This window comes from Paracoccidioides brasiliensis (genome assembly GCF_000150735.1).
Source record: "Paracoccidioides brasiliensis Pb18 unplaced genomic scaffold supercont2.2, whole genome shotgun sequence".
Classification (NCBI taxonomy): domain Eukaryota; kingdom Fungi; phylum Ascomycota; class Eurotiomycetes; order Onygenales; family Ajellomycetaceae; genus Paracoccidioides; species Paracoccidioides brasiliensis.
The window spans coordinates 2,475,240-2,500,072 of record NW_011371359.1 but is presented as its reverse complement, the minus strand read 5'-3'; the positions used below and the strand labels follow the sequence as shown (position 1 = coordinate 2,500,072).

At 46.0% G+C, this 24,833-nt stretch overlaps 8 protein-coding genes across 8 annotated transcripts; 2 read left to right on the top strand and 6 right to left on the bottom strand.

Annotated features, from left to right (window-relative positions):
• Nucleotides 1-1,766: 1,766 nt before the first annotated feature.
• PADG_01989 (uncharacterized protein) lies at nt 1,767-3,065 on the bottom strand (the record flags this gene model as incomplete). The annotated part of the gene is made up of 1 exon (XM_010759362.1): nt 1,767-3,065. The coding sequence occupies one exon, from the start codon at nt 3,063-3,065 to the stop codon at nt 1,767-1,769; it is 1,299 nt and encodes a 432-aa protein (XP_010757664.1).
• A 1,589-nt stretch (nt 3,066-4,654) lies between these two features.
• On the bottom strand, nt 4,655-5,853 carry PADG_01988 (uncharacterized protein; the record flags this gene model as incomplete). The annotated part of the gene is made up of 3 exons (XM_010758848.1): nt 4,655-4,767; nt 4,850-5,009; nt 5,062-5,853. The coding sequence occupies 3 exons, from the start codon at nt 5,851-5,853 to the stop codon at nt 4,655-4,657; spliced, it is 1,065 nt and encodes a 354-aa protein (XP_010757150.1).
• A 1,394-nt stretch (nt 5,854-7,247) lies between these two features.
• Nucleotides 7,248-8,513, bottom strand: PADG_01987 (uncharacterized protein; the record flags this gene model as incomplete). Its single annotated transcript, XM_010758847.1, has 4 exons — nt 7,248-7,897; nt 7,986-8,066; nt 8,151-8,263; nt 8,332-8,513. The coding sequence occupies 4 exons, from the start codon at nt 8,511-8,513 to the stop codon at nt 7,248-7,250; spliced, it is 1,026 nt and encodes a 341-aa protein (XP_010757149.1).
• Nucleotides 8,514-9,201: 688 nt separating this feature from the next.
• Nucleotides 9,202-9,971, top strand: PADG_01986 (uncharacterized protein; the record flags this gene model as incomplete). The annotated part of the gene is made up of 3 exons (XM_010758846.1): nt 9,202-9,233; nt 9,310-9,605; nt 9,793-9,971. The coding sequence occupies 3 exons, from the start codon at nt 9,202-9,204 to the stop codon at nt 9,969-9,971; spliced, it is 507 nt and encodes a 168-aa protein (XP_010757148.1).
• A 1,549-nt stretch (nt 9,972-11,520) lies between these two features.
• PADG_01985 (protein phosphatase regulator BUD14) lies at nt 11,521-14,403 on the bottom strand (the record flags this gene model as incomplete). Its single annotated transcript, XM_010758845.1, has 7 exons — nt 11,521-12,621; nt 12,702-12,856; nt 12,910-13,276; nt 13,331-13,404; nt 13,456-13,608; nt 13,920-14,285; nt 14,376-14,403. 7 exons carry the CDS (start codon nt 14,401-14,403, stop codon nt 11,521-11,523), a joined length of 2,244 nt encoding a protein of 747 aa, XP_010757147.1.
• Nucleotides 14,404-15,463: 1,060 nt separating this feature from the next.
• Nucleotides 15,464-17,371, top strand: PADG_01984 (CAMK protein kinase; the record flags this gene model as incomplete). The annotated part of the gene is made up of 1 exon (XM_010759361.1): nt 15,464-17,371. One exon carries the CDS (start codon nt 15,464-15,466, stop codon nt 17,369-17,371), a length of 1,908 nt encoding a protein of 635 aa, XP_010757663.1.
• Nucleotides 17,372-19,048: 1,677 nt separating this feature from the next.
• On the bottom strand, nt 19,049-20,097 carry PADG_01983 (ribosomal protein L15; the record flags this gene model as incomplete). The annotated part of the gene is made up of 2 exons (XM_010759360.1): nt 19,049-19,631; nt 19,787-20,097. 2 exons carry the CDS (start codon nt 20,095-20,097, stop codon nt 19,049-19,051), a joined length of 894 nt encoding a protein of 297 aa, XP_010757662.1.
• A 2,160-nt stretch (nt 20,098-22,257) lies between these two features.
• Nucleotides 22,258-24,361, bottom strand: PADG_01982 (uncharacterized protein; the record flags this gene model as incomplete). The annotated part of the gene is made up of 5 exons (XM_010758844.1): nt 22,258-22,331; nt 22,473-23,166; nt 23,225-23,502; nt 23,558-23,896; nt 23,983-24,361. The coding sequence occupies 5 exons, from the start codon at nt 24,359-24,361 to the stop codon at nt 22,258-22,260; spliced, it is 1,764 nt and encodes a 587-aa protein (XP_010757146.1).
• Between the last annotated feature and the right edge of the window lie 472 nt (nt 24,362-24,833).

Below are 24,833 nucleotides of genomic sequence, written 5' to 3'. Positions count from 1 at the left end.
AGCAAATCACACTTCTTGCACTTGCGTGCAACCCCCACTTCCCACCACAACCCTGACATCCATCGTACGCCTATACAAAGGGCCCACAACGCCTCTCTAAATTCTACCCATTTATACACTCTACGTCCCTATCTAACCGTAACTACATTTGCAAAAGGAGTTCCAACTGAACATATATATATATATATATATATATTCGATTCAATCTTCATTCGTTTCTGGCCTATATATCCGTATGTGAGGATCTCCTTCACCGGAACGAGTCCACCAGGCGGCAACCACAGCATTCATTCCATACCATTTCCCCCTTCCTATACACTCCGGGGCTTTCTGGTACAGGCAGAGTATAAAAAGCAGCACACAACCTCCCACCATCCTTTTATTTCCTCATCCTTCATATTTATATATTCCTTGCAAAAATCCCACCTGCTCAACAAGCACAACAGTGTCCCCCTATTTAATTCTCGTTTTTCTTTCCATCCCAGTTACTACTGCTCAACAAACAGCCATTCTCCTCGTCTGCCTTGCTCCCTTGGACTGCCTACAGATAGTCCACATTCCAGCAATCCCCTCCAAATATTTGGATCTTGAGCTTCAATTGGCTTGCAGGATATAAAGGAGCCAAAAAAAAAAAAAAAGGCACTGGGAATATATCTGGAGATCTCCTGTCAACCAGAAATCGAATCCCAAAAAACACAAGAGCAAAACAGAAAAATTGCCTTGAAAATTACACACGATGTGCAAGCAGGAAATTCGACACCATCCAATGCGACCACACAAATGAAGGGCAAATTCAGCCCCTACCAAAAATCAATGGCGGAAAGTTCATTACAGCGACGTTGTGTACTGTCGGGAGAAGTGAAGCTCTAGTATATAGATGAAGGGGTTGCAGATTGGGATGCTGGGAAGATGGCGATGCCAATATAGTTTGCGTCGGGGAATATTGTGGATTGGGGATGTCTTCTCGTTTCCCCTTCTATTCATGGTGCATTCATTCCTTGATGGACAACAAGTGGCGGGGGAAAGAAAACGCAAAAAAAAAAACATTACCTAGTTCCAGGGAGGCTTTTGGGGTCAAAAGCTGCTCGTTTCACTGAGTGGTATGATACGCGAGCATTTTCTGGTTCTTTTGTATCCGTTGTTTAAAACAGAATACACAATTTCATCGTCACCAGAACAAGAGTCAAAAGGCTAAGTAGGAATTTATATTGGTATGTGTATGTAAGGCACCCTCACACAATAAATAATGCACGTATCTACAATGATAAGAGTATATATGCATCTGTGGAGGAATGAAGTCCCGGGAATAGAAAAATCAACCATAATCCAACCATCAAGAAGCAGGAATAAAATATGTATGGATGCAAAAAAGGATACTGGAGGAGTATCAGCAACAACTTGGAATCGAAAGCATCTTGATAAACCAACAAGGTAGTATATGCATGAACGCCCGCCCGAGCCAGCCAGAACCTATCGTCTAGTGTAATATGATAATTATGATGCCGCAGAGAGGTATACCCGAAATAAAAGGAAAAGTAAGGCAAGGCTCAAGCAGGGAGTATCAGCAAAAAAAAAAAGAAAAGAAAAGAAAAGAAAAGAAAAGAAAAAAAGAAAGAAAAAGAAAAAAGAAATAACGCCCGGTAGTCAATCCCCAGGTCGCCTCGTCATTTCCAAGTGACCCAGCAAAGCGAAAAATATACGCAGGGCAGAGAATGCGTTCCGCTTAATAAAAGAACAAATGTAATGTACCCCGACGCCACAGAATATCAAACCGCGCCATATCTATCCTGTCCAACTATCAACAGTCCTTCAGTCTCTGCAGACAAGGTTCTCTGTTCAGGAGACACGGATGGAATCCACCCTCTCATCCACCCACTCACTCTCCGCCATTTGGCTCGACCCCGCTCAGCGGGTTCTAAGACGAAAGCCGCATCTTCCGTCTTCTCTCCGTACATTAGGAATTGGATGCCCATAGCCCCATCGAGTGCAAGAACACCAGCAGCGCCAAGGAAAAACGGAACTGCACATCCAATCCATTCGAGCCTATCGTTGCCGTCTTCACCAGCCCATCCGCCCCCGCCGTACGGAGGGAGATCAGACCATGCGTTAGGATTGGTGAGGAGAGAAGTTGAGTAAAAGAAGTTACCGCAGAAAGCTGCGAAGAAGAGGAGCGGTGATAGGCCTGATGTGCTCTGGCGGCGGTAATTTTTGTACAGTTGGGGGAGGCGGGAGACGAGATATAAAACTGTGGATGACCATGATATGATTCTGCCGGCTACTTTTCTTGCGTCCTCTTGCGATTGCATGGATGTGGGCATGTCATGTCCGTCCTGGCTTGTGGCGAACGCGTTGGCAAGGACTGCAAATAGCATGGAGATAAACAAGATAGTTCGGGGAGAAGCAAAAGGGGTGACGATGCTGCTGCTGCCTCCAGTCCGTTGAATAGTCCGGAAGGAAGAACGTTGCTTTTCATCTGAACGCGAGAGAGAGTTGAGAAAAGGAGAATCAATATCCACGCCTTTTGTAGAAGCAGCGTTTTTGGGTTCTAACGCCGATGCCGGCCTGGGAGATAGATCTCGAATGGAATGGCCTTCTGTCGATATGATGCCATTATACATATACCCATCGCTGAATCCCAGATTGCTAGTTTCCGCATACCCGCATTTCCGTAGTCGCCATTTCTCAAAACAAGCATACCAGTAATACTGAAATACTAGAATGACATCGACAAATACATAGTAGGCAGCGATGGTGATCTGCCAACCAGCCTGACGCAATAAGATGGCCCCCACCAAGTTTGTGGTATCGCCCAGACACCATTCAACAAGGAAGAACACGGAGAGTCCCGAGGCTGACTGCAACTGATAGTTTTTGAAAATCTGAGGCAGTTGCGCAAACAGCCAGGAAACGATGCTCAGTGTTCCTAAGGTAGAAGAGATTAGGGAGAGCCAAGTGGGAATGCATGTATGGATTTGGGCGGAGAGGGCGGCCAGGAGCGGAGAAGAGGGATCGCAGTGGTCTGGAAGTGAGCCAACCAAAAGGTTATGCACCCATGCTGGAGGCATTATACGGCAGAGCAGTTTTCCGTAATAGATCCTTTACAACGAAGCATTACTTGCCCAACGTATACGAGAGCCAAATCCTGCCCAATATTGAAATAAATATCTTAAATGATATTTGCAGGCACTCGTGGGAGTTGGCGATGCACTCGTGGTGTGGGAGACGTGCTGACAAAGATAAAGTGGAGGAGAGGGGAGTCACACGAGGAGGTCGTTGGACAGATTTCCGAGGTTTAAACAGATAAGGCTAAGCCGGCGAGGGGGGCAAGTAATTCTACTATTTGATAGCGCTACCGCAACTCAAGAATTCTATCCTGGCAGACCAAAAACTCGGAACATGAAACATAAAAACGTTAATGACTGGTTGCCGGGAGGGAGGGGGTCAGAAATGTTGGAATGTCACGTTGGGAAATCAAAGAGAAACGCGATCCCTTCTGACAAACGTGACTAAAGAAGGAAAAGGGGCACAACGAAATGAATGATAAACAAAAACAAAAAGGAAAGATAAGATGCTGGCGGGGATGGAGGCCTAAACAAAGAGAGATCGGGAGGCAGTGGTGTGTGTTGAAGATAAGAAAGGAGAATGAATGAAGGAGGAATAAGGATGAGGTCGAGGATCGCTGCACCTGATTAAGTGAGGCTGACAGACGGGGATCTCTGATTAGCGGAGAAGAGCCAGATTCGACACAGCTGAGTCATCCAGATTCAAGTCAAACTCTATTTGGATCTGGGGTAAGCTAGTGCCGATGTAGACTAGTGCCTAATAGGAAGGTTGGAAGGTAGAATTAATCACCTGACCGTAATTCAAACCGCTAGACAGAACCATTCTACTGGATATGATTGTTGGTAATGGGGTTTTCTCTCGCTGCAATATATATAAGTGGAAGGAAGGAGAGGTTCTGATACTCCTCCAATGTCAATGTTAAGAGCGTGACACATCAACCATTGACTGCATCTGTCTGTATGCTGGGAATTTGGTTGCATATGTGTGGCAATTCAAGGAAATTTCGGTGACTAATAACTAGCTACCACCTAACCAACTAGTTATTTAACCAACCACCAAATAATACTAGATAACTAGATAACAATAACTCAGGTAGAATGATGATGTGCTTATCTATCCAACTCCAGTGTTACTCTTTGCCAGACAGTGACAGGTTGGAAGAACCACGCAATGGAGCAGTCAGGCCTGTGTTTCAGACAAAAACTGGATCCGCTGGCACGCCGAGCCAATTCCGAGGCATACAGTGATGACGAAATATATTCTTCCCATGTGATGCGCACATTCGTGAACGTGCTACTTGGGTCTTTTTTGTTGAACATTGCCGACGTCTGTGCAGCAAACATCTAATCCGGATCCACGTGAGAAGAGTTGCGCCACGGAAAGATACGAAGATGGAAAAGATAAAGGCCCTTAACTAAGATGAACATAAAGCGGAAAAAGCGGTCTCAAGTTTAACTACATTAGTTATATCCCACCAATCGTGAACACATGAAATCATTACTCATTCTCTCCTTCGAATTTGCAACCCTTGACCGGACATAAAAAAAAAAAAAAAACCCAACAAATGCAACGACGTAACAGCCTTAATAAATTACATAACTACATCCATGAACTGAGATGAGTTAAAGATGCCGCTGCCCAGAGCCCGCAGATCCGAAGACATGAAAGCTGTGATGTCAATGCGTTTCTGAGAATTGGACATTCCTCAATTCCAAATTAATTTTAATGCATATTATTATGTCTGATAATAAGCCCAAAAAAGATACACCAGCCAGCCAACCCAAACCAGTATTTATGCAGCCCATCTCTGGTGATGCCAAAATAGACGCAACTCCTAAGAGACTTTCGATTTCCTGCCCACCTTTCCCCTCTTCAGAATTGTTGGGAACTCTTCGTCGGATGTTGCCTTCAAGAGACGTTTCAACTTCACGAGGACGGGCGAGATTCTTGTTATTGCCATGTCAACAGCATAGTGAGCAGTATAACTGCAGTTGCAACGCCAATCGCCATGTTCCAAGATCGACTCGATCTCAACGTAGGTGTGGCTTTGTTGGGCGCAATTATGTCAAATGCGTTCCCAAAGCCCCCAAAGGGATCTTTAGTTGGAGCGCGGGTGCGAGTTGCAGTAGCAGTAGCAGTAGTAGTAGTAGTAGTAGTAGTCGACGACGACGACGACGATGACGACTCTGGTGTAGTTGGTGTTGGAGGAGCAGGAACTGATGTCGTAGTAGAGAGGATAGAAGTCATGATGGTCGTGATAGAAGTAGAGCGGATAGATGTAACTCTGGTGGCAGCGGAAGTGGTCACACTAGGTGGTCTTGTTGTACGCGATGATACCTCTCCGGTTTCTGTCTCGGTCGGCGTAGGCTGAGGTGTCCTAGTTTCTGAAGAGGGAAGAAGCTGAGTATCGGTTGGACCAGGATCTTGGGAAGTCCGTTCTTCTCCCACCCCACTTCCACCACCATCCCTAATGACAGCATTAGGGCAGAGAGTTTGCACTCCAAGACTCTGGAAGAATAACCCTATGAGGGACTCGGCTAGTGCCCGAGATCCAATGCACGCGATATTAAGCGAACGCGACAGGGCTTCCAGCTCTGCAATACATGCTTGCGAGCAGGATCCTTTGTCCGTAAAGTCGCTGTTTGTGCAGTATTTCATATCGGAGGTGTAAACTTTCGTACATGTCTGAGTAAAGAATGCGATCGGTTGGATCTGGTCTAAAGAAATGGCGACTATCGATGAGGTATTGTAGGCGAATAAGAGATAGAGTATCAAACACTGTTTACGCATCGTTGAAGATGGCGAGATTCAGATTAATTTGCCGTCGCGCCGCGGCCTTTTCGATTGGGTTTTGATGTGATGTGATCGCAAGCGGTAGCACTGCGGGTGTGAGTTGGGAGAGATCAACTCGACATCCTCGGGAGTCCCAGCCCAGGTGCCCTTCTTCACTCTCCTCTCAAAAGAGCTGTGTATTTCAAGAAAGGCCGGTTCTCAGTCCATCCGGAGAAACTTCGTCCTTGGCAGAAGTAGAAGTAAATCAAGATGTCGCAAATAAAGATTGTCCAGGGGGAAATAATGAAAGTCAACTCTTCAATCTTCAGATTGCCTGCGACAGTAGAGCAATGCGATTTTTTTACTCATAAAACAAATCCATTTTGCACAAGAAGGAAAGAGACGATGCGACAAAGGAGAGACAATCGAACAAGTATATCCCTTGAGCAGACAAGAAGAAAAGGAATAGAGCGAACAAGGTAAGGAACCGGGCTGCTTAAGGGTAATAATACATGGCACTTCTGGATCCTGGATCCATGTTGACAACCTCCAAGGCTGTTTGACCAAATTTTATGCGAGCGATTTGGCTAATCGACCAGTTTATTGGCCTGTCTGGTCATTCACCAGTGTTGTGAGGGCCAATCGTCGCCACATTCAGGCGGGGACTTCTCAGGATGGGAGTTGGTAGCCTCAAACACTTGTTGTTTCCGAATACTGGAGAATTCACGACAAGCAAGCATAATATCGAGGAGGCTATTTAGCGCCACCCTTTGCAAGGCGATCGAGGAGCGATATAGTTATCCGGTTCCGTTGATCCTCGATGAAAGCTTAAAATGTGGCTCTCAGCTTCGCTAATATTCGGATGGCTGGTGCTTGTTGCTGAGAAACACCATGAAGAGCTGAGATCGAGGAGGCTTTTAATCCAACCGATGATGTCAGTATAGTTAGTTAACTACTTACCTCCAGCTGGTCATTTAATTCCTTCGGGCAAAATGGAGAAACCAGATATCAAGCGCCATGTACGCACTCTCTTTTGAATATGTCAAAGCTGCCCCGTTTTACATGACGCGATGCCAACCTGAAACGCCAGAACTTCACAATCCATGAGACACACAACGTCTTTATGCGTCTGGAAATGTCTCTCCCTAGGTGATGGTTGAACCAAGCTTGCCCAGTTGGACCCATTCTTGGAATTGAAACAACCAGTTTTCTTGTTTTGATCAACGACACAACTCTGTCCGGGAAAACGACCTCCGTAAAGAACTCGACTCGCATCAAGACGAATATTTGGTGGCTATCGAAAGCATGTATGCAGGGTTCTTCAAGGTCATAACGACTAGTTATTATCATTTATTAAATGTTATTCATAACAATACCCCGCCAGCTGCCCGGCGGCTTCATCTATCAAATCATCACTCCATCACCAATACCGGCCGAAACCGCACTCTGGCATGCACCAGGTCATCCATCGCCTTGTTCACATCCTCCAGCTTATATTTCTGAACCATGCATTTAATGCCATGGGTGCGCGCAAAGTCTATAGCTTCCTCTGCATCAAGAGCATGCCCTGTCAACCAGCCCGACACTGACAGAGCTCGACGGATCATCAAAGCTGAGTCCACGGTAAACTCGCCGATCGGCGATAAAACGAGCAACTTCCCGCGCGGAGCCAGCCCTTTCATCAACGGCTGAACATATTTGGGAATCGGAGCACTCAGAAGCGTTAATGCTGCACCCCCTATCTCTTGCAAGGCTGTCGGAATGTCCTGCTTGCTGCTGTCGATGAAATGGTGCGCTCCAAGCTCCCGTGCGAATTTTTCCTTTCCAGATTTGCTGGAAATGACGGCGACTTTATATCCCATTTTACTGGCGAACTGCACTGCTAGATGTCCTAGGCCACCAAGACCGTGTATCGCGACAAGGTCGCCCGGTGTGATTTCCATTTTCCGGATTCCATTGAATGTTGTCATCCCCGCGCAGAGAAGCGGTGCTATTTGAGCTGGATCCATGCTTTTTGGTACTCGAGCCACGGCTTCCACTCGAAGGATACAGTATTCCGCATCTGGAGATATACAAGAATTATTGCTAAGGTTTTGTTTATGCCAGAGACAAAGTGAGCTGGATGGCTATTGACTGGGTGTATAACTCACATCCTCCGGGCCTCGTCACACCATTGATCTCTCCACTGTCGCAGAGTTGGAAGTCGCCCCGGTTACATGCCCTGCAAATGCCTATGGAAATATATTTTCACGAATCAGCAACCAAAAATTCGGTGATTCCTAATGAATGAGACCCCTATCAAAGCTTTAACACACCATCGTGTCCACCATGCCATGGTCCGCCAACTCGATCTCCAATCTTGAAACTCTTCACACTAGGTCCAACAGCGTGTACTTTTCCAACTATCTCATGACCAGGTACGATAGGGCTGATTAGGTGTTAGATGACTACTGCAATAGGGGAGCGGTGATTCTAGAGCGTTTTGTTTCGACGAACTATGAGTTTCCAGCGACCCCGTCCTTCACCAGTACGTCTGAGTGACACACCCCACAAGCAAGCACTTTTACCAGAATCTCCCCGTGTTTTGGATACTCGAGAGGAATGGATTTAATGGATAGTTCTTCACTCTTTCCCTCGAAGCAGGCAACTTTGTAGGAGAGCGGGAATTCTGGTTCCATTTTCCTGTGGTTTGGTATCAAGCTCCTCCTATTGAGCTTCTGTTGGTTTGTCCTAAAAATGAATAATCTGAATATCGAATGGCAAAAGAAAATATTGTAGTGGCTGAGTAGGGATAGCTAAGGTGGGTTGAATTGAATATGCGAATCACGATCGAGAAGGCGAATGCCCCAGGAAATTTGTATTGGTATGGCAATTCTAAGGGTATTTATTTGCTTTTGGTGACATCATTTCTTCCCAGCTGGTTCTTGGTTGACGTTGAAAACTCACCCATATATTTTGGGTTTGCATGGTATCTCATGGCATAAAATAGGTATACTGACCAAAATTGAAGCCCATATCCAGGCTCCAACGATGGATACATGTTGACTTATGACATCATCGCTATGCTTGCACTCAGGTGATGGATTTCATCGCCAATAGGATGATACTTTTCAAATTTTCACCACATGAAGTTTTTTGTGATATGAATGCTGAAATACAAATCACAAATATCATAGCAGAGATATATACCATGGTTGCAAGGTGCGTGTACAGGCAATTGAAAGGAACCCTGCTGGCTTGGTGAAATAACTAAGGCCCCTGATTGCAGGTAACTATCAGATCAACACAACATGTTTCTCATTGCTTCCATTTTTGCAACACATCAACATCAAAAATCGACAATCTCAACATAGACACAGCACTTCCATGCTATCCACTCAAGGAATAGATTCTGGAGGGTACGGCGCCCTGGGATCTGGTGGCAATAAGTACGGGGGTCCCCTTTCGAGATCTTAAATCCTGCTTGCCTGTCAGCGAAAATCTCGTAATATTCTCCTTTGTTGAGACTCCAGGTCTCCTCGATACGTACGGTTTGAACCCGAGAGAAGTATGCGACAGGAGAGGAGAAAATCCGCTGAGCTGGAGCTTTGCACTATCCACCAACACTGGAGACCTCCTAGACAGGTATAACGAATGTATCGAAGGGAACGGCGAATCTTGGGGCGATTTTCCGGATATCAAGGTGCAGAGTCCTGATAGGCCTGGTACTTATTTCGCTGTCAGCGTCGCTGCTGTAGGCTGGCATAGTGTAGCACTCATCCTGGTGGACAGTTGATTTGGCTAAGAAAATCAGAGACAAGCATATCTTTGAACATAAAAGTAATGCTGAATCTTTAATAGGCAAGAAGACAAGAATGATGTTGAATGCATATTTTGTTTATTGTCCCTTTATTGTCTTATATGGAAAGGGGGCCAATCAGTCTACAATACTAACCGCACACCAATGGCATCAAATAGACGACGAGCATTCTGAATACATTGAAAACCCTCTAATTACGAATCGCTTCGAGCTTGGGAGCTTCCCACAGGCGTACTTCGACGAGCGTGGTGAGATCGATACCGATCAATATGACTTTAGTACGTGGAAATACGATTTTCCTGAAGACAGTTTTAGGGGCACAAGCTGGTTTGGATGAGATATGATTCTTCTCCTTGGAGATATGAGTTGCTTATGTACACTTCGGCACACTGGAAAATATTTCACTGGTTGATATTCTTTCTTCCCATTTCTTCTTGTAGTATTTTGTTCCTTTAAATTTTTGTTTCGTGAAAGAGCCCAGAGTAGGAACGAAAACCTTAGCTTAACATGAATGTTGAGCAGTGTCCAGATAGAAAATTAGTTGGGTTCCATATAATCAACGAAATGAATATTTTAAGGGGAATCCCGGAATTTCAACGCCCGAAACGGCCATCTTGGTAAATGTGGCTGTGGAAGAATTTATGACAAGTACAACACTTAGAAGATCTAGAGAGAAAGATGTAGAATATCAATGAAGCGAGAGCGTATCTTTTCAAGTCAACATTGCATGTGCCTGTAGAAGATCATGATTAGTAGCATGAAATGAAAAAATGAACTAGTTTTGTAATAAAAACAAAAGAAGAGATATAATTCTCGAGAGCAGTACTCTTTAGGTAATATATAGATACTGCACCCAAGAAGTAGCCAAAAGAGAGAAAACAAAGGAAATAGAACCTCGGGTCCAGAAAATTTGACGGAAAGTAGAAAAAGAAGGCCAAGGCGATTTTGTGACCCTCGATCAACTGGAATATAATCGCTGGGAAACATGAAAGTCAAAGGAAGAGTAAGACCAAGGAGAAGGAAGAGCAAAATGTGGGAATAGCAAAAGAAAACTAAATTCCGTGAAAGAAACTAAGCCATCAAAATATGAACGGAAGAAAAGGGGCGAAACCAGCGAACCTTAAAATGAGGAAACCGAAAGGGCTATTTGTAGGAACGAAGGAAGAAATGGACAAAAAACAAAAAGAGTTTTAGAAAGAAACAGTATCACGGGGTATTGATTGGATTGGAGAAATATATATGGCAGTGACAGGAAGAATGAAAACTGTCGAACAAAATTTCTTGCTTTATAAGCGGGGTTTAAAAAAAAATTCCACAGAAAAAAACCACAGCAAGAAGAAGTAGAGAACCTAGAAAGGAACTCCGAGAGCAATGAGAGAGGTAGGGAGTGTGTGGAATATGGATGGGGTAATGGGGTAATGCTTGCCCAGTTACACAACCTGACAGGAACGATGTTCATGGGACAGAGCAGTGGATGGGGGATGGATGTGGAGATCCGAAAATTTAACAGAAAGGACATTAAAAAACGCCCAAGAAAAAGAAACAGGAAACATCTTCGTTAACACCGATGTGTGAAGATCGCTGATCTCATCGAATGTTTGTACACCGGAGAGCTTCTTTGTTCATTTGGATCATATTTTTCGTTAATCGCCAAATTCCTTTCGTTTTGGTTTGTTTTTGGCTGAGGGAAATCTCGATATCGACGCCGAAAACGATGTAATAGAATAGGAAAGAGAGGTAGAGATAGATATCTGTGTTAGATCGCATATAATTTTTTCGATCTGTGATAGATGAGACATAATTTCGCACGTAGTGATCCTGTCCCAGATTCCGCGCCAGCTGGCTAGCGGGATTGTAGGAAGAGGAATTAGATGGCGGGTATCGTTTTATTTAGAAACAGACGCTTGCGTTTTCCGAGACATCCAGCTGGTTAGCAATTCGTCGAGTCGAACAGACATTTCATTTAGAGTTTTACTCTCTTCTTTGAAGAGACTGCCTGTTATCGGATGATCAGGGCCAGCAGGGGTCACATTAGACTTGTCATGAACGATGATGAGGAGGTCTTTGATGTCAGCGTCATCTTCGAGATACGACCGAAGACTAGCCTCACTCCAAGTTGGTGTGTTAGTCGAAGACGTGGGGGCGCTGTTATCTTCCAGTTTGGTATCTGGATGTTCAACAAGTTCAGGGGAAGACAGAGTTGGGGAGATGAGAGGATTAAAAGGATCATCGACTGATGAGGTATCCGCAGTTAAGCCTGGAGGGTTACTGCGGTTTCGGAATTCTGGGGACGAGATGTTGACCGGCGATTCTGAAATTTCATCTTCGCCTGCGGCAATAGCTGTGGATCGAATACTCTCTTTGTTAGAAACGGCTGTGCTGTCTACCGACTTTTGAGAACCATCCAAGGAGGAAATCGATGTATTAAGGAAAGTAGTTTTCATTGGGGACACCGAGCCGGACCTGAGTTGTTCTCCTGACGTAGAAGTTGTGGATTTTTCACGGGCCGCGTCCGGAGATTTTACGCGAAGCGGTTGTGGTGCAGGGTTGTCTTGGGCTTCAGATGGAACAGCTCGGACAAGAGTGGCAGAACCCTCCTTGATTGGTGGCGCCTTGGAGTTCGCCACGTTGCTAGGCCCATGTGGGGTGGAAGGCTGTCCACTCTCGCTCTTCGCTGGCGACATCTCAGGGGGTGGTTTGTGTAGTTTGCTGGGATTTCGTTGCGGTGCGTTTTGGGATTTCGACGCCGGGCGTTCCTCCTTCAATGATTCACTTGACATCTTGGGAGGAGTTGACGAGCGTGTAGACTCTTCCGATATCTTTTCTGATTCCTCCACGTCATCGTCAGTGGCCTTGCCTTTCTTATCTTTTCTCTTGAACAGGCCACTAAGCATTCCCTTCTTCTCCTTCCGCTTCTTGTCATCCTTGCTTTTGTCTCCTAAACCGATGGCCTTATCAAAGGCTTCAAGACTTCCACGTCCTTTCATCTACAGTATCAAATTGAGATTAGTTGGCAATTGCATAGAAAAACATAAGTTCTAGATTGGGGCTGTGGACGGTACGGTACCTCTTTGGGATCATTCGCCGCAGACACACTATTCGAATCGTCACGTAAGAGATTGGGAGTCAACGATATTTTCATGGTCTCGACATTATCATCTTTGAAGAAGGAATCTGTGTTTCGAACCACACCGTTCCTCGATCTGCTGCTAGTCATGTCTTCTGTTTTCATGGTTTAGCAAGGTGACATGTAACTAGGAGTAGCCAGATCTGACCTTGTCTATCAAATGAATCTCCACTTGCCCGAGCCTTTGTTGGACTGGGCTCTCGAGCGCGTTCCTGTTCTTGGCCGTTTGCAACGTCCTTGTCTGTTTGGGAATTTGCCCGAAGAGATTCGTCGACGACGTCCTCTTTTTGAGACCCTTCATGTCCATTGGAATCAGCGTTGTCATCGTCGTCGTCGAAGAACTGGTCGTCGCCCTCCTCCTCCTCCTCTTCGTCGGTAGAATACTCAATATCGGACGGTTCATGGTAAATTGGAGAAGAAGTAAATGTGACTGTTTTTGCATTTCTCCTTCGCATGGCTTTTTTTAGGGGGTTTTTCGATTTTTCCGCATTATCTCCTAACATCGTGGCAGAAAGCTAGAAAAAATATTAGCCACCCAATAAAGGCCAGTTATCATTCCATAAACACACATCAATATTTCTATGTTTATTTAAACGAGCCAACCTTTCCGTTGGGGTTTCGATGTGTTCAGCGGGCAGATAACCTAGTAATATTAGCAATGGCACTGGTAAGCGGCGGCAGAAATTGAGCCAACCTATGCTGCCATCCTTCACAACCCTCACAAGCCACCAGTAGCTATTACTATCATCTAAAAGGACCATCGTATCGCCCTTGGTAGCATTGGCCTGCCCTTCGACTGTAGCTATGAAGGTATGTAAAGCGTAGACAAATTCGAAATCAATATCTTCTGTTTTGATGTAAGCGGTTGTTATCACTATAAGATGTAAAGAATCGCAAATAAATATGAAAAACATTATTTCCTAAGGTTTGCAGATAAGTTTAATGGATTGGTCGTGCGGCTATTCCCGCCCATTGTTGCAGTTTACTGAGAATTTCGAACAACTCCATAGCATTGAACACTCGAAGCGCCATCCAGATTGCATGAATACGGAGACGGATTACGCATATGGGATGGGAGGTAGGATATCGAGCGTACAATGACACCAGTGATACACTGAGTGAACAGGGCACTCAGTCGAACGAAAAGGGTGTACTCACCATCATCAATTGACGGAGAACTTGAGATTTTGTCCAGCATATCGTCATCCAACTGGTCATCGCTTTCACAGTCGGTAATGTCTCCTTCCTCCGCAGACAAGTTGCCGTTGGAATACTGATCCATGCCGTCATGATGCGATACGGTGGTATGTCTGTTCATTTCGTCCTCGGAGTCATCGTGGAGTCTGCGATCTTCAGAAACTCTGGGGCTTTGAGTCAACTCCTCGCGGGCCTCCTTCTCTGCATTCCGCATCGACTGACTCTGGTGTGGCGCTGCTCGATTCCCTTCCGGCAGGACCACTTGTCCAGACTGGCGAGAGTGGTCTCGCGCGGAGGGAGAACTACGATCTTGAAGATCGATAGTATCTAGAAAATTGGAGGTCGCATCAGATACATATTAATCCAGAAACAATATGCAGAAACCCCGGTTAAGTTTTTATGCCAATGGATGCTCACCTGCCCGGATTATCTGGGGCCTCGTCATAGTTGCTGGTTACACGACAACAAATATATGGGCAGTCTGAGAGGCTAATGAGTGGATTAAATGGAGAGAACAAAAACAGAATTAGCATTTGCCAATAAAGCCTCCACAAGGAACGACGTTGAAGGACCACGAAACAGCATGCGTCGAAGCGTAGAGTAAGGTAGAGGAAATGGGCTGCCAGCGGGTGTTGAGGAAACGATGTCCGCTCCAGAGCGGGGAAAGAGAGAGCGAAGGGATGTAGGTATACACGCCTCGAAGACCTGGAAAAGCCAGGGTAGTAGGGAGCAAAGGAGAAGACGAAGGCCACGATACGATGGCCATGGAAGAACGACTGAGCGGAGGGGTGGATTTAAAAAAGGGCAGACTGACGCCCGGCCAGTATGTGTTTGTTTTAGGACTCAGGAGGTCGAAACGGGAGACTTGGCTGGGTCTGGCTGGTTCCTAAACCAGGCGCGTCAATTGGACGCGGCTGTCTCGCTTACTTCCCCTGGCGTCTCCCTCGCGATAAACTGCTTGAGTCCAAGCCAATAACCGCCGGCGGGATGACACGGAGCAATTAGCCGTGCCCCGGGGAAGATAAATTTGCCGCCCGAGACCCACGTGACTGTATCGCACCCGTTTTTTTATCTTGCCCTAAACGACGCACAACTTCTACTTGACAATTGCAACCACCGTCAGGACAACCACCGCGCCTGCAACGATCCAAGAGGAGCCCGTCTTCTACAACCAATCGTCTCTGTCTGACTGCAGGCTCAAGTATCCCGGATCTCATCTCCTCGCCTCTCGTTGGCCCCCATCCCACACAGACACAATAACTCTGGGATAGTCAGCCGCCCGCGTTCTGGTGCCGGCCCGCGAGTTCCTTCTCCCCGATAGATCCAGTGGCTACCTAAGCTGGTTGATTTCTATCCCTATGATTTTGTCTGATATCTTTTGCGGAGATACTATCGGAGGCCTAGCATTTCCCCAAGGTTATTCTTAGATACTTTCTACTCTCCATAGCCTCGCCATTCGAAGGGATCACCACCAGCCGTTGCATTCACCCCCTCAAGGTGAGGGCATGGCTCATGAGGAGGTGCTGAAGTTTGAGAATTTGACGTTAGACCAGAATTACCCAAAGCCGTCTGGGCTTGTTGACAATGGACATACATTTTCCCAGGATGGCAATGGCTGGCGGACTGCTCAAGACCTCGCCAGTGCCCACCGCCCGAATCTGCGTGGTGTTGAAGGTAGTGATGGTGTCTTGAGTGACCTGCACACCCCAACGCCACCCATCCCTGTTCCCGTCCCTGTCCCTGAAGAACAGCATTACAGACCTGGTCCTACTGATGACCTGGAGTATAACCATAACCCCCGCTATATCCAGCCTTCCCCCCTCGAACAGTTCGCCCGAAACGATCAACACTCGATCAGCCACAACCCTGAGTTTTCTTTTGAAGTTGCAAACAGCTACCCACCGGAAAAGCCCACAATCAATACGAATGTTGTGAATGTCGAATCATCTGCGGATTATATACCCCGCCGGAATCATGGTTCCGAAAACTCCGCAAACGCTTTTCCAATTACACCGCCCTGCAAGGTTTTTTTCTCCTCAATTGAAGATAGTTGTGTGGGTGCTAGTGGACCTGCTGGAGAGCGCCCCACTTCTCTTACTTCTCTCTCTACCGCCTCAGCCATAACTGATGAAATCCGAACTCCGCCAGAAGCCGCCAGGGACATATTGCTCTCGCCGTTTTCAGTGTCGCCGAGAGTTTACAGACCCGCCTCATTGGACGATGCTGGTGGATGGTCCAACCCCGCACCCCAGCCATTTGGGAGCCGCTCCAAAAGCTATACTCTGGGCAGAGATGGCAGTTTGCGCCGCAACATGCGTCAAGACTCCAATAGGACTGCCAACTCGAGTGGCAAGTCTCCTGCGAGCACGTTTCTGTCTTTATGGAGCCGTGACGAAGCTCCTTTAAATCCTGATGATGAGGGTCAAGTTGTAGGAACAGATTATGTGATAGGCAAACAGATTGGTTTTGGGGGATTTAGCACCGTGAAGGAAGCATTTAAGGTTAATGAGGAAGGTGGGCCAGAGCGGTCAGCTGTCAAAATCGTCAGGAAGCACCTCGCTGGCCAAAGCGAAAGGGAAAATGACCAGGTCCAGGCCGAGTTTGACCATGAAGTACGCATTTGGCGATACCTACATCATCCCCACATATTGCCCCTTGATGCAGTTTATGAAACCGACTATGCCACGTTTTGTTTTACCAGATTAACTACCAGGGGTACTCTATTCGATCTTGTCCGCAGACATCGCCAAGGGCTTGAAATGAACTTGGCCAGAAACTATGCATACCAACTAGCGTCGGCTATTAGATACTTGCATGAAGATGCGCGTGTTGTCCATAGGGATATCAAGCTTGAAAATTGTCTTCTGGACGCACCAACTACCACGGAAGACGGGGGCGCATTCCAGCTGATACTCTGTGACTTCGGAATGGCAGAGTGGATGACCACGGACAATGGTAGTGATAGCTCACCTGACCCCTACGACAATGCCGCAGATCGACCGCCGCCCAAAGCCATAGGCCCTTCGGACACTAGCACGAGCGTCGCTGGAAGCCTGGAATATGCATCACCAGAACTTCTCTCGTCCGTTGGTGGGCTACTCAATCCTATCGTGGATATATGGGCGTTTGGAGTTGTTGTCTTTGCTCTGGTTGTTGGCTCCCGGCCCTTTCAGCATGCCTTTAAACCGCGGATCAAAATGAACATCATGGATGGCCGCTGGGACAGGTCTGCTGTTCTGAACGGCCAGGGTGATCCTCAGGAACGGCAGGATGCGTTAGATCTCATTCAGGGATGTCTGGAGATGGACCCGGTGAGACGGTGGACTATTCGAGAAGTCCTAGAATCTCGGTGGTTACAGCCCTGTTCTAACAGCGCGGATGACCCTTCCGATGATCCACAATGGAGGTTTTAAACTCCTTCATTTCCCTCCTTTTTTCTTTCTTTTTTTGTAAAAGCAAGGAGGCGTTCACTGTGAATTCAGGGCATGACGATATATGACGGTGTTTTGCAATGATTTGTTTTAACTGACATTTCTTATATCCGGTCCTGAACGTGTGGGTCGGTCCTTGGTGGAATTTTGCATGCACTTTTTGTTTTATATCCCTTCATTTGCACTAGTGTTGTTATTGATACCCATGGCCCTCTTTTCTTTATAAATGCCTGTTTCGACAATGTGATTCATATACCTCTATGCGTTTCTTTAAGTTATTCTTTTTTTTTGGTTGAGCAAGCTCTGGGGCATAGGAATATTTTTTACTGTTTGCGGTCTTGGGACTTATACCTTCTGATTCTCTTTTATTCATTTGAGCATTTTTATGGTCTTTTCAGCGTCGATGATGCTACGAGTGGTTTGAATTAAACCCCCCCCCCCTTTTTTTTTTTTTTTTTTTTTTTTTTGTGTGTGTGTGTGTGTGTGTGTGTGTGTGTTCCGTTTCAATATATCCTATTTCGAATGCTTGTTGCATTTTATTATAGTGTTTTTTTCTTCTTCTTTTTCTTTTTTTCTTTCTTTGCGCCTTTCTGTATGAACATCCAGTTTCCCATGAACGCCCACCCTCATGGCCTCGTGTATTTGTAACAGCCACTCTCTGTGGTCACCCCCACTCTCTTCTGTGCCTAGCCTATTTTTCCCTTTTGATTTCTGATCTTCTCATCGTCTTATCTCATTTGCTTTTTCTCTAGTTTTTAAGGCATTGTCGATTCGCAGAACAGCAGCATGGCATTCCGGCACCGTCATGTTTCCATGCGCAGAAGGTACTCTTTACTCTTTCCTAGCAGGGTATGTATTGAGACGGTTTCCAGCGCCTGTGGCGCTTGATTATTTATTAATTCTCTGGACGGCGGATTGTTTTTATTTAACCCTGACCTCACTCACACCACCGGTTGACCTCCCATTTTTCGCTTCTTGTCATTTCAAATAGTTTTCGCGAGGGTTTTTGTTCCATTTCCTTGTCTCAGTCGATTCTCCACTTCGCACGCGTCACAGATTGCTAGATCTTCAGTTTCCTTTCGCAGAGGTTAAATTTTCATTTGTCTGTTTTCCAGTCTTTTTAACCAAGCACTGGCGTTTCATGGAGCTTTGAATGGTGTTTTTACCTTGAAATAATCATGATGATGCAGACTGCGTTAGGTAAATGGTTAGGGGAATTTTCTAATGGATGTACCTAAGCAAATTCAATATTACTTATTGCGAGACTGGATGGTTCCAAGGCTGTTTCCTTGTCTGTTCCAATGATGGGGGTCAGTGTAGACCTGCCTTATCATGATATATAATTTGATGTGTTGAAAAGCTTCATATTTTCTATGTGAGAGGCTTGTCAAGATGTCATATTACTATTGACCAAATGAGATGGTACTTCCGAGATTTACATCAAAATCGACGGCAGATCCATTATTTGTATCAAAAATAATAATACACATGCATTCTTTAATGAAATTGGTTTCTCTAGTTGAACAATGAAACCTAGGCAGTATAGGGTAGACTAGTAGCAGCATGAGAACTGGGAAAGGGGAGAGGAAGAAGGAAGCCCCCTTATTTCGGGGTTTAGAAACTATAACAAAAAAAGGGTCACGCTCCCATCTACTCCATCTACCACAGCCTATTGTCACTCGAAGGCACAACTTCCTTACCCTTCCTATGTGTCTTACCGGGCGCCCTAAAAAACAAGCTAGGCGTTTCACCCTTCTCGACAAGATAGCTCAAATACCCTCTATGCGCAGGATCACGGTAATATTCAATATCCTTCCGGTTCGTCGGGTCCGGCAGGCGATATGTAAACCCATTCCCTTTGATACGGGGCTTATCAACACCCATTCCAATAGTCAGGTTCTCGCCTGCATTGAGCCAGGCAAGCGAGACGAACGGATCCGTCTTGCCGGACATGATCCGCTTGATGGCATGGCGAGTATAGTATCTAGTTGTGATGGATCCGCCAGCAGCTTCAACGGCTTCAATCGCGGTGGCGGAAGCGCGGGATACGACGATTTGAATAGGTTGCTTGAGTGCGTCTTTGCCGCCACGGCCCAGAAGTTTGACGCCATCCTTGACACCGTGGATACAACGAGATTTTGCTAGTTCGCGGACGGTGATGGGCCGGGAGGGGTCGAGCCGCCCTTGGTCGATCCATTCTTGGATTCGATCGACGTTGACTTTGGATATATCGAGGGAGAACCTGGGTGGGATTTCGCGTTAGAATATTGTTCAATAATATCCCATAATTTTGGAGAAAGGGTGGTAGATGGAAATGGATAAGGGAGCAGGGCAAATATTCAGCGCCCCCCCCCCCCCCTCTCCCTAGAGAAGCGGGAGGGTTGATAGATTGCTTACATGTTATCGAATCCACGTTCGCCGTGGACTATCTCATCCTTCGTCTGTCCACCATTGAACCCCGCAGGGACCTTTCCGTGCTGCTTCTGACCCTTGTGACCGCGCCCGGAGGTCTTACCCTTTCCTGATGAGGGACCTCGACCACGTCTTATGCGTTTGTTGTACGCCGTAGCGTTATCAGACAACGAGCCTAGGATGGAGGCATGTCTAGTCTGGTGCTGGAGGATTGGGGCTGACAACGAGGGCGGATAGACGGCGTGGAATAGTGAAGGCAGCTGCATTGGCAGCCGCCAACTTAGTCGGGGAGGCATTGGAACGGTAAGTGATGTTGAGCTTACATCCGGTCTGGAGATGAAGTCCAAGGAGTTCTTTTCTCAAAGGCGGAAATCGATGTCATGTGACTTTGTATTAGTCATGTACTTTTTTTAATGGAACCATTTAAATAGGAGCTTGGCTACTGTGATGTCATCCATCCCAAGCACCAACTAGTTAACTACTTCGACGAAAGATAAAATCAGCAAATATTGCGACTGGTGCACCTGCAACGGGGAAACTATGCGGAGGAAATTTTAGAGAGATATCACCACTTTAGGCCGATTGAAAGGAAATCAATACAGCTGTTGCATGCCGAGTCGAGCGAATTAACCAGCCGTGGACCTCATTGGGACTACCCAACAACCATCAAACCTAAGACATCAATGACATTTAGTTGAAAGTATTGGATGTCAGTCAGCTACGTCTTGTATCTGCAGCACGAACTCTACTTATATAATTAAACTCCCCTTGGTACCCTCATATATTGAAAGTAACTATCTCCATTGTCGTCGTATAAACATAGTCCTTTTGATCTCTGTTCGCCCATGCCCGACTGCTGCGTATTTTCCCTCCCTAAAACAAGCGGTAAAGACACCCCCGCAGCAGCCCAGGATGGGCGATATACATAAAACGATCGCTTGCGTAACAGTCGCCATAGCACTCGTCCTACTCATATTCAACCTCTACCTTCTCGTCCGAACAGACCTATATCCAATGGCCTACTACACCTCGTGGGAAAAGGTTTAGAGAGGGGAACCCACGCATAAAGCTGTAGGACACCAGTCTCTTTCATTCTTTACCCTACCGTTATATTACTTTCTCTTCGGGACAGACGAGTAAAACGCTATCTTGAAAACCGAGTTAACCAGAGCTTACCACTCTCTATTAGTCCCGGGATCTGGGACTAAGAACGATAATACGAGAAAACATTCCTTTGATACTTCTTTCTACCAATTTATGTGACGGGAACTCTGCAGCTCGTATCTCTTTCCTACCGCCATCGGTGCAGATATGGAGCTTGAAGCTGCTGCGTGGGAATTATCTGTTATATAGACCCACTCAAATGGTGAATGAGCATCGTCCCTACAGCTTCTTCGTGCCGGATGTTCACTGCAGGACGGAAGGGAATGGGGGGATGAGGCTTGGTATGGGCACGTTAGAGAAATATTTATTGAAGAATGATTGACCTTTGGAGGCTTCGTGTCATTCCTCCACACCTGGGTTTTAAAACATAAACCATTATCAAGTTATCATTTTTGTAGGGTGCAGTCGTAATACATCAAAGACACATATATAATGATAAAATGGTAGTTGTGTAGCGAATAAGCTATATTTTGGGAAACTATTCAATTATGAACGCAGAAAAAATAATGGCTAAGAGAAAAATTTTTTTTTTTTTTAAAAAACCGGTTGCTACGAAAACAAAGCAGTGTGAAAAAATAATCTGCATCATATGATGGTGAACAAAACGCGCTTCGAGAATAGCCCTGCCATTACTGCAAATTGCGTAAGGTAATCAAGCTCCTTGATCGATCAATACTATAATTAGCCAAAGGACACAATTATATCAGAGTAAACAAACAATATTTTAAGGGGACGGACAAGATGATAAGCCGAGAAAGGGCGACGCTAAGCAAGGGAAAAAACAGGTACATTATAGAAAATACAGTTGACTTTTAGGATAAGACAGTCCTCCAGAAGGGAAAAACAAGAACGAAAGAACACTATGACGCCAATCCATTATTATGTAAAACAACGAAAACCCAGGGCAGAAATTAGAGAACAATAAGATGAAGGATTAAGCCAGCCACAAAGGGTTGAAAAAGCCAAAAACGGAATGGGATAAGAGGGAAATATCTCGAAATTACGATTATTTCAAATGCTTTGCGGCGGTTACTTACTGTGCGACGCATCTAAGAAAGAGGATCCCAGGATTATGAAATTAGATAGGTTCTGAACGAAATGGACGCGGTGATATTTGGAATCGAATGTGTCACAATGGGGGGAGAAGAGTTGTTGGTAGAAGTTGTAAATCAGCGGTAGTAAGCTGGAATTGACTGTTTCGAGGAGGTATCCATATAGGGGGGTTTTTTTGGAGGAGAGGGTCGGCGGATATTGCTAAGGCTAGATTGTTTCTCGCAATCTCACAGCGCACTTTACTCCCGGGACACATCACGGCCAAACAACTTGGCCTTAAACCAATCAAATGCAACAAGGACTCGGTTGCGAGCTAGGAATGTGAGGGTTAGTTTTGACATAAAGAGTCTTTTACGTGGTGCTTGTTGTAAAGAGAGTGTGGTGGTGTGGATTTAAAGGCGGGAACAAATCCGAAGAAAAGCCGGCAGGCTAGGAGAAGTGGGAAAATACTTACTGCTGAAGCACATGCTTAGATAGACACTGCGCCAGAAGAGATAGGTTAGAGTCCCACCGCTGGCAATATTCCCGCTCAGCCAGCTGACATCAGCTACAGCACGTTCTTTGCCTATATATGCGAGACTTCCTTGGTGAGAATACTGGAAGGGACCAATCTGTTTGATTCTCCGAAGGACTTTCTGTAACCCTCTAATCTCGTCCAGGATTTTGGTCCGGGCTTCCTCATTTTGAGCCTCTGCCTGTGCCTTCGAGAGCTGCTTCAGTTGAGCGTCAATAGCTTCAGTCTTGGCCATGCTGTTGAAAAGGCGGGCAAGGAATGCACCCTCCTGACTGGCCACCTGGGCAGTTGGCGCATAATTGGTAACCGCACAGTCGCCTACAGCCCAGATGTTCTCGGTCCCGTTCACGACGAGGTATTCGTTGACTGCCAGACCACGACGCGAGTTCTTCTGTTCTGGTATTTGATTTATAAGATCGCGGACGACACCACGGATCGAGTTTCCAGTGGCCCAAACCAGGAGACCGTAGGGTATAGTCTCCATCTCCTTGGATCCATCTGGCTTTGTAGCTTCTGCTTCGATATATTTATCGGAAACCTTCTTCACCGAGGTCTTTGTAAGAATTGTGATCTCTTCCTCCTTGAAGGTGGATTCCGTGTAATCAATTAGCTGCTTAGAAAATGTAGGAAGAACCTGTAAAGGGGAGTCAGCATTCGTTCACAGCTTCGATGGGCAGGCATCAATTCCATACATTTGGAAGCGCCTCCACAAGCGTAATTTTGAAGTGATCCTTTATCTCCGGCACCCACTTCTTAAGATCGTCGTTGAAGAAGTCTTGCAGTTCGCCAGCGAACTCAACCCCAGTTGGTCCACCGCCCACCACTACCATATGCAGAAGTCTCTTGACTTCCTTCTCAGTTTGGTCTTTGAAAATTGCAGTTTCCACGCAATCCATAATCCGCTTCCGGATTTCCTGAGCGTCCCCGACTTCCTTGAGGAAACAAGAATGCTCCCGAACGCCAGGAATGCCTGCAAACAGAATTATCAATATACTCATGCTTCCGGACTTTCTAGAGTAACTAACCAAACGTAGAATTCTCAGCTCCAACACCAATCACTAGCATATCGTAGGGGACTTCCGTGGTCGAGGTATCACCCTTGATAGCAGACTCGTCGCTAATGTGAACCACTTTCTTGTTGGGGTCGATCTTTGTGGCACTCGCTTCATAGTATTTTACCGTGGCCTTTTTCTGGCGGAGAATGTTCCTGATGGGTTCCATAATAGAGCGGTGCTCGATCAAACCGGTGGTACAGGACGGGAGAAGAGGAGTGAAGAGGAAGAAGTTACGGGGCGAGATAACGATGACATTGTAGTTTTCCGTGTCCAGTCTTTTTAAGAAAGATACAGATCCCCATCCCGTCCCTAATTAAACATATATAGATATCAGCACAATACCCATATACAAAACAGGGTATGTCGACTGCATCAAAATTGGATTGTCCGCGTACCAAGGACAACAAGCGTTTTCTTAGACTGGTCAGGAGTAAGTTGGTCTTCCGGGTGTCGGAGTAAGTAGATGTTGTACCCCAATGCGCCTATACCACCCAAGAAAGAAAGCAGCAACAATCTGCACGTCCATCTGAGGGCTCTGAACCTCTGCTTCGGCTTCGGCGATGACGACGGAGGGGGAGCGGTTTGCGCATCCGCATAGGCTCTGCGGAACGATTTTTGATGGGACACTTTAGATACGGAAGTGAATCTCAATGGCTCGCGATACATGCTAGAATGTCGCGACAACGTTGACAGAGAGCTGCGGGCCACTGGCGACAACCTGAGAACCGATCGGGCGAGCATGTTGGTTTGAGTCATAAGCAATTTGGCAGCCATTGCTGTTTCGGCGCCGCACTACAGCGAGGAAAAATAGAGCAAATTGAAAATTAAAGGGGAAGGGAAAGCGCAACGACAAGCGATTTCACTAAAATGCAATCTCATGTCAAGCAATCCCTGAAAATCGTATGAGAAGTAAGTATTATCTCGTTGTCGCCGTGGTTGCGACGAACCGCGACGGAGTAGGTTGCTGACTGATCCACTTTTTATTTAGCTACTCCGGGTTCGTTCTTCAAACCAATCCCATTGCCCCGCCCGATCCAACTTTTCTTGTTTTGTCTGTTTTATCGCTTTTTGTCCTGCTTTAATCAGGGCTGAAATCCTATTGATTTCCTCTTTTTCGTTTTTTATTTTATTTTATTTTTGAGAAGGACGACTGCCCTTCGAAATACCCATAATTATCACATGCAGCGAGGCTGTTGTTATTTTTGGCCCCGCTTACTTCGTACGCGACTCCCATCGAGGCACACAC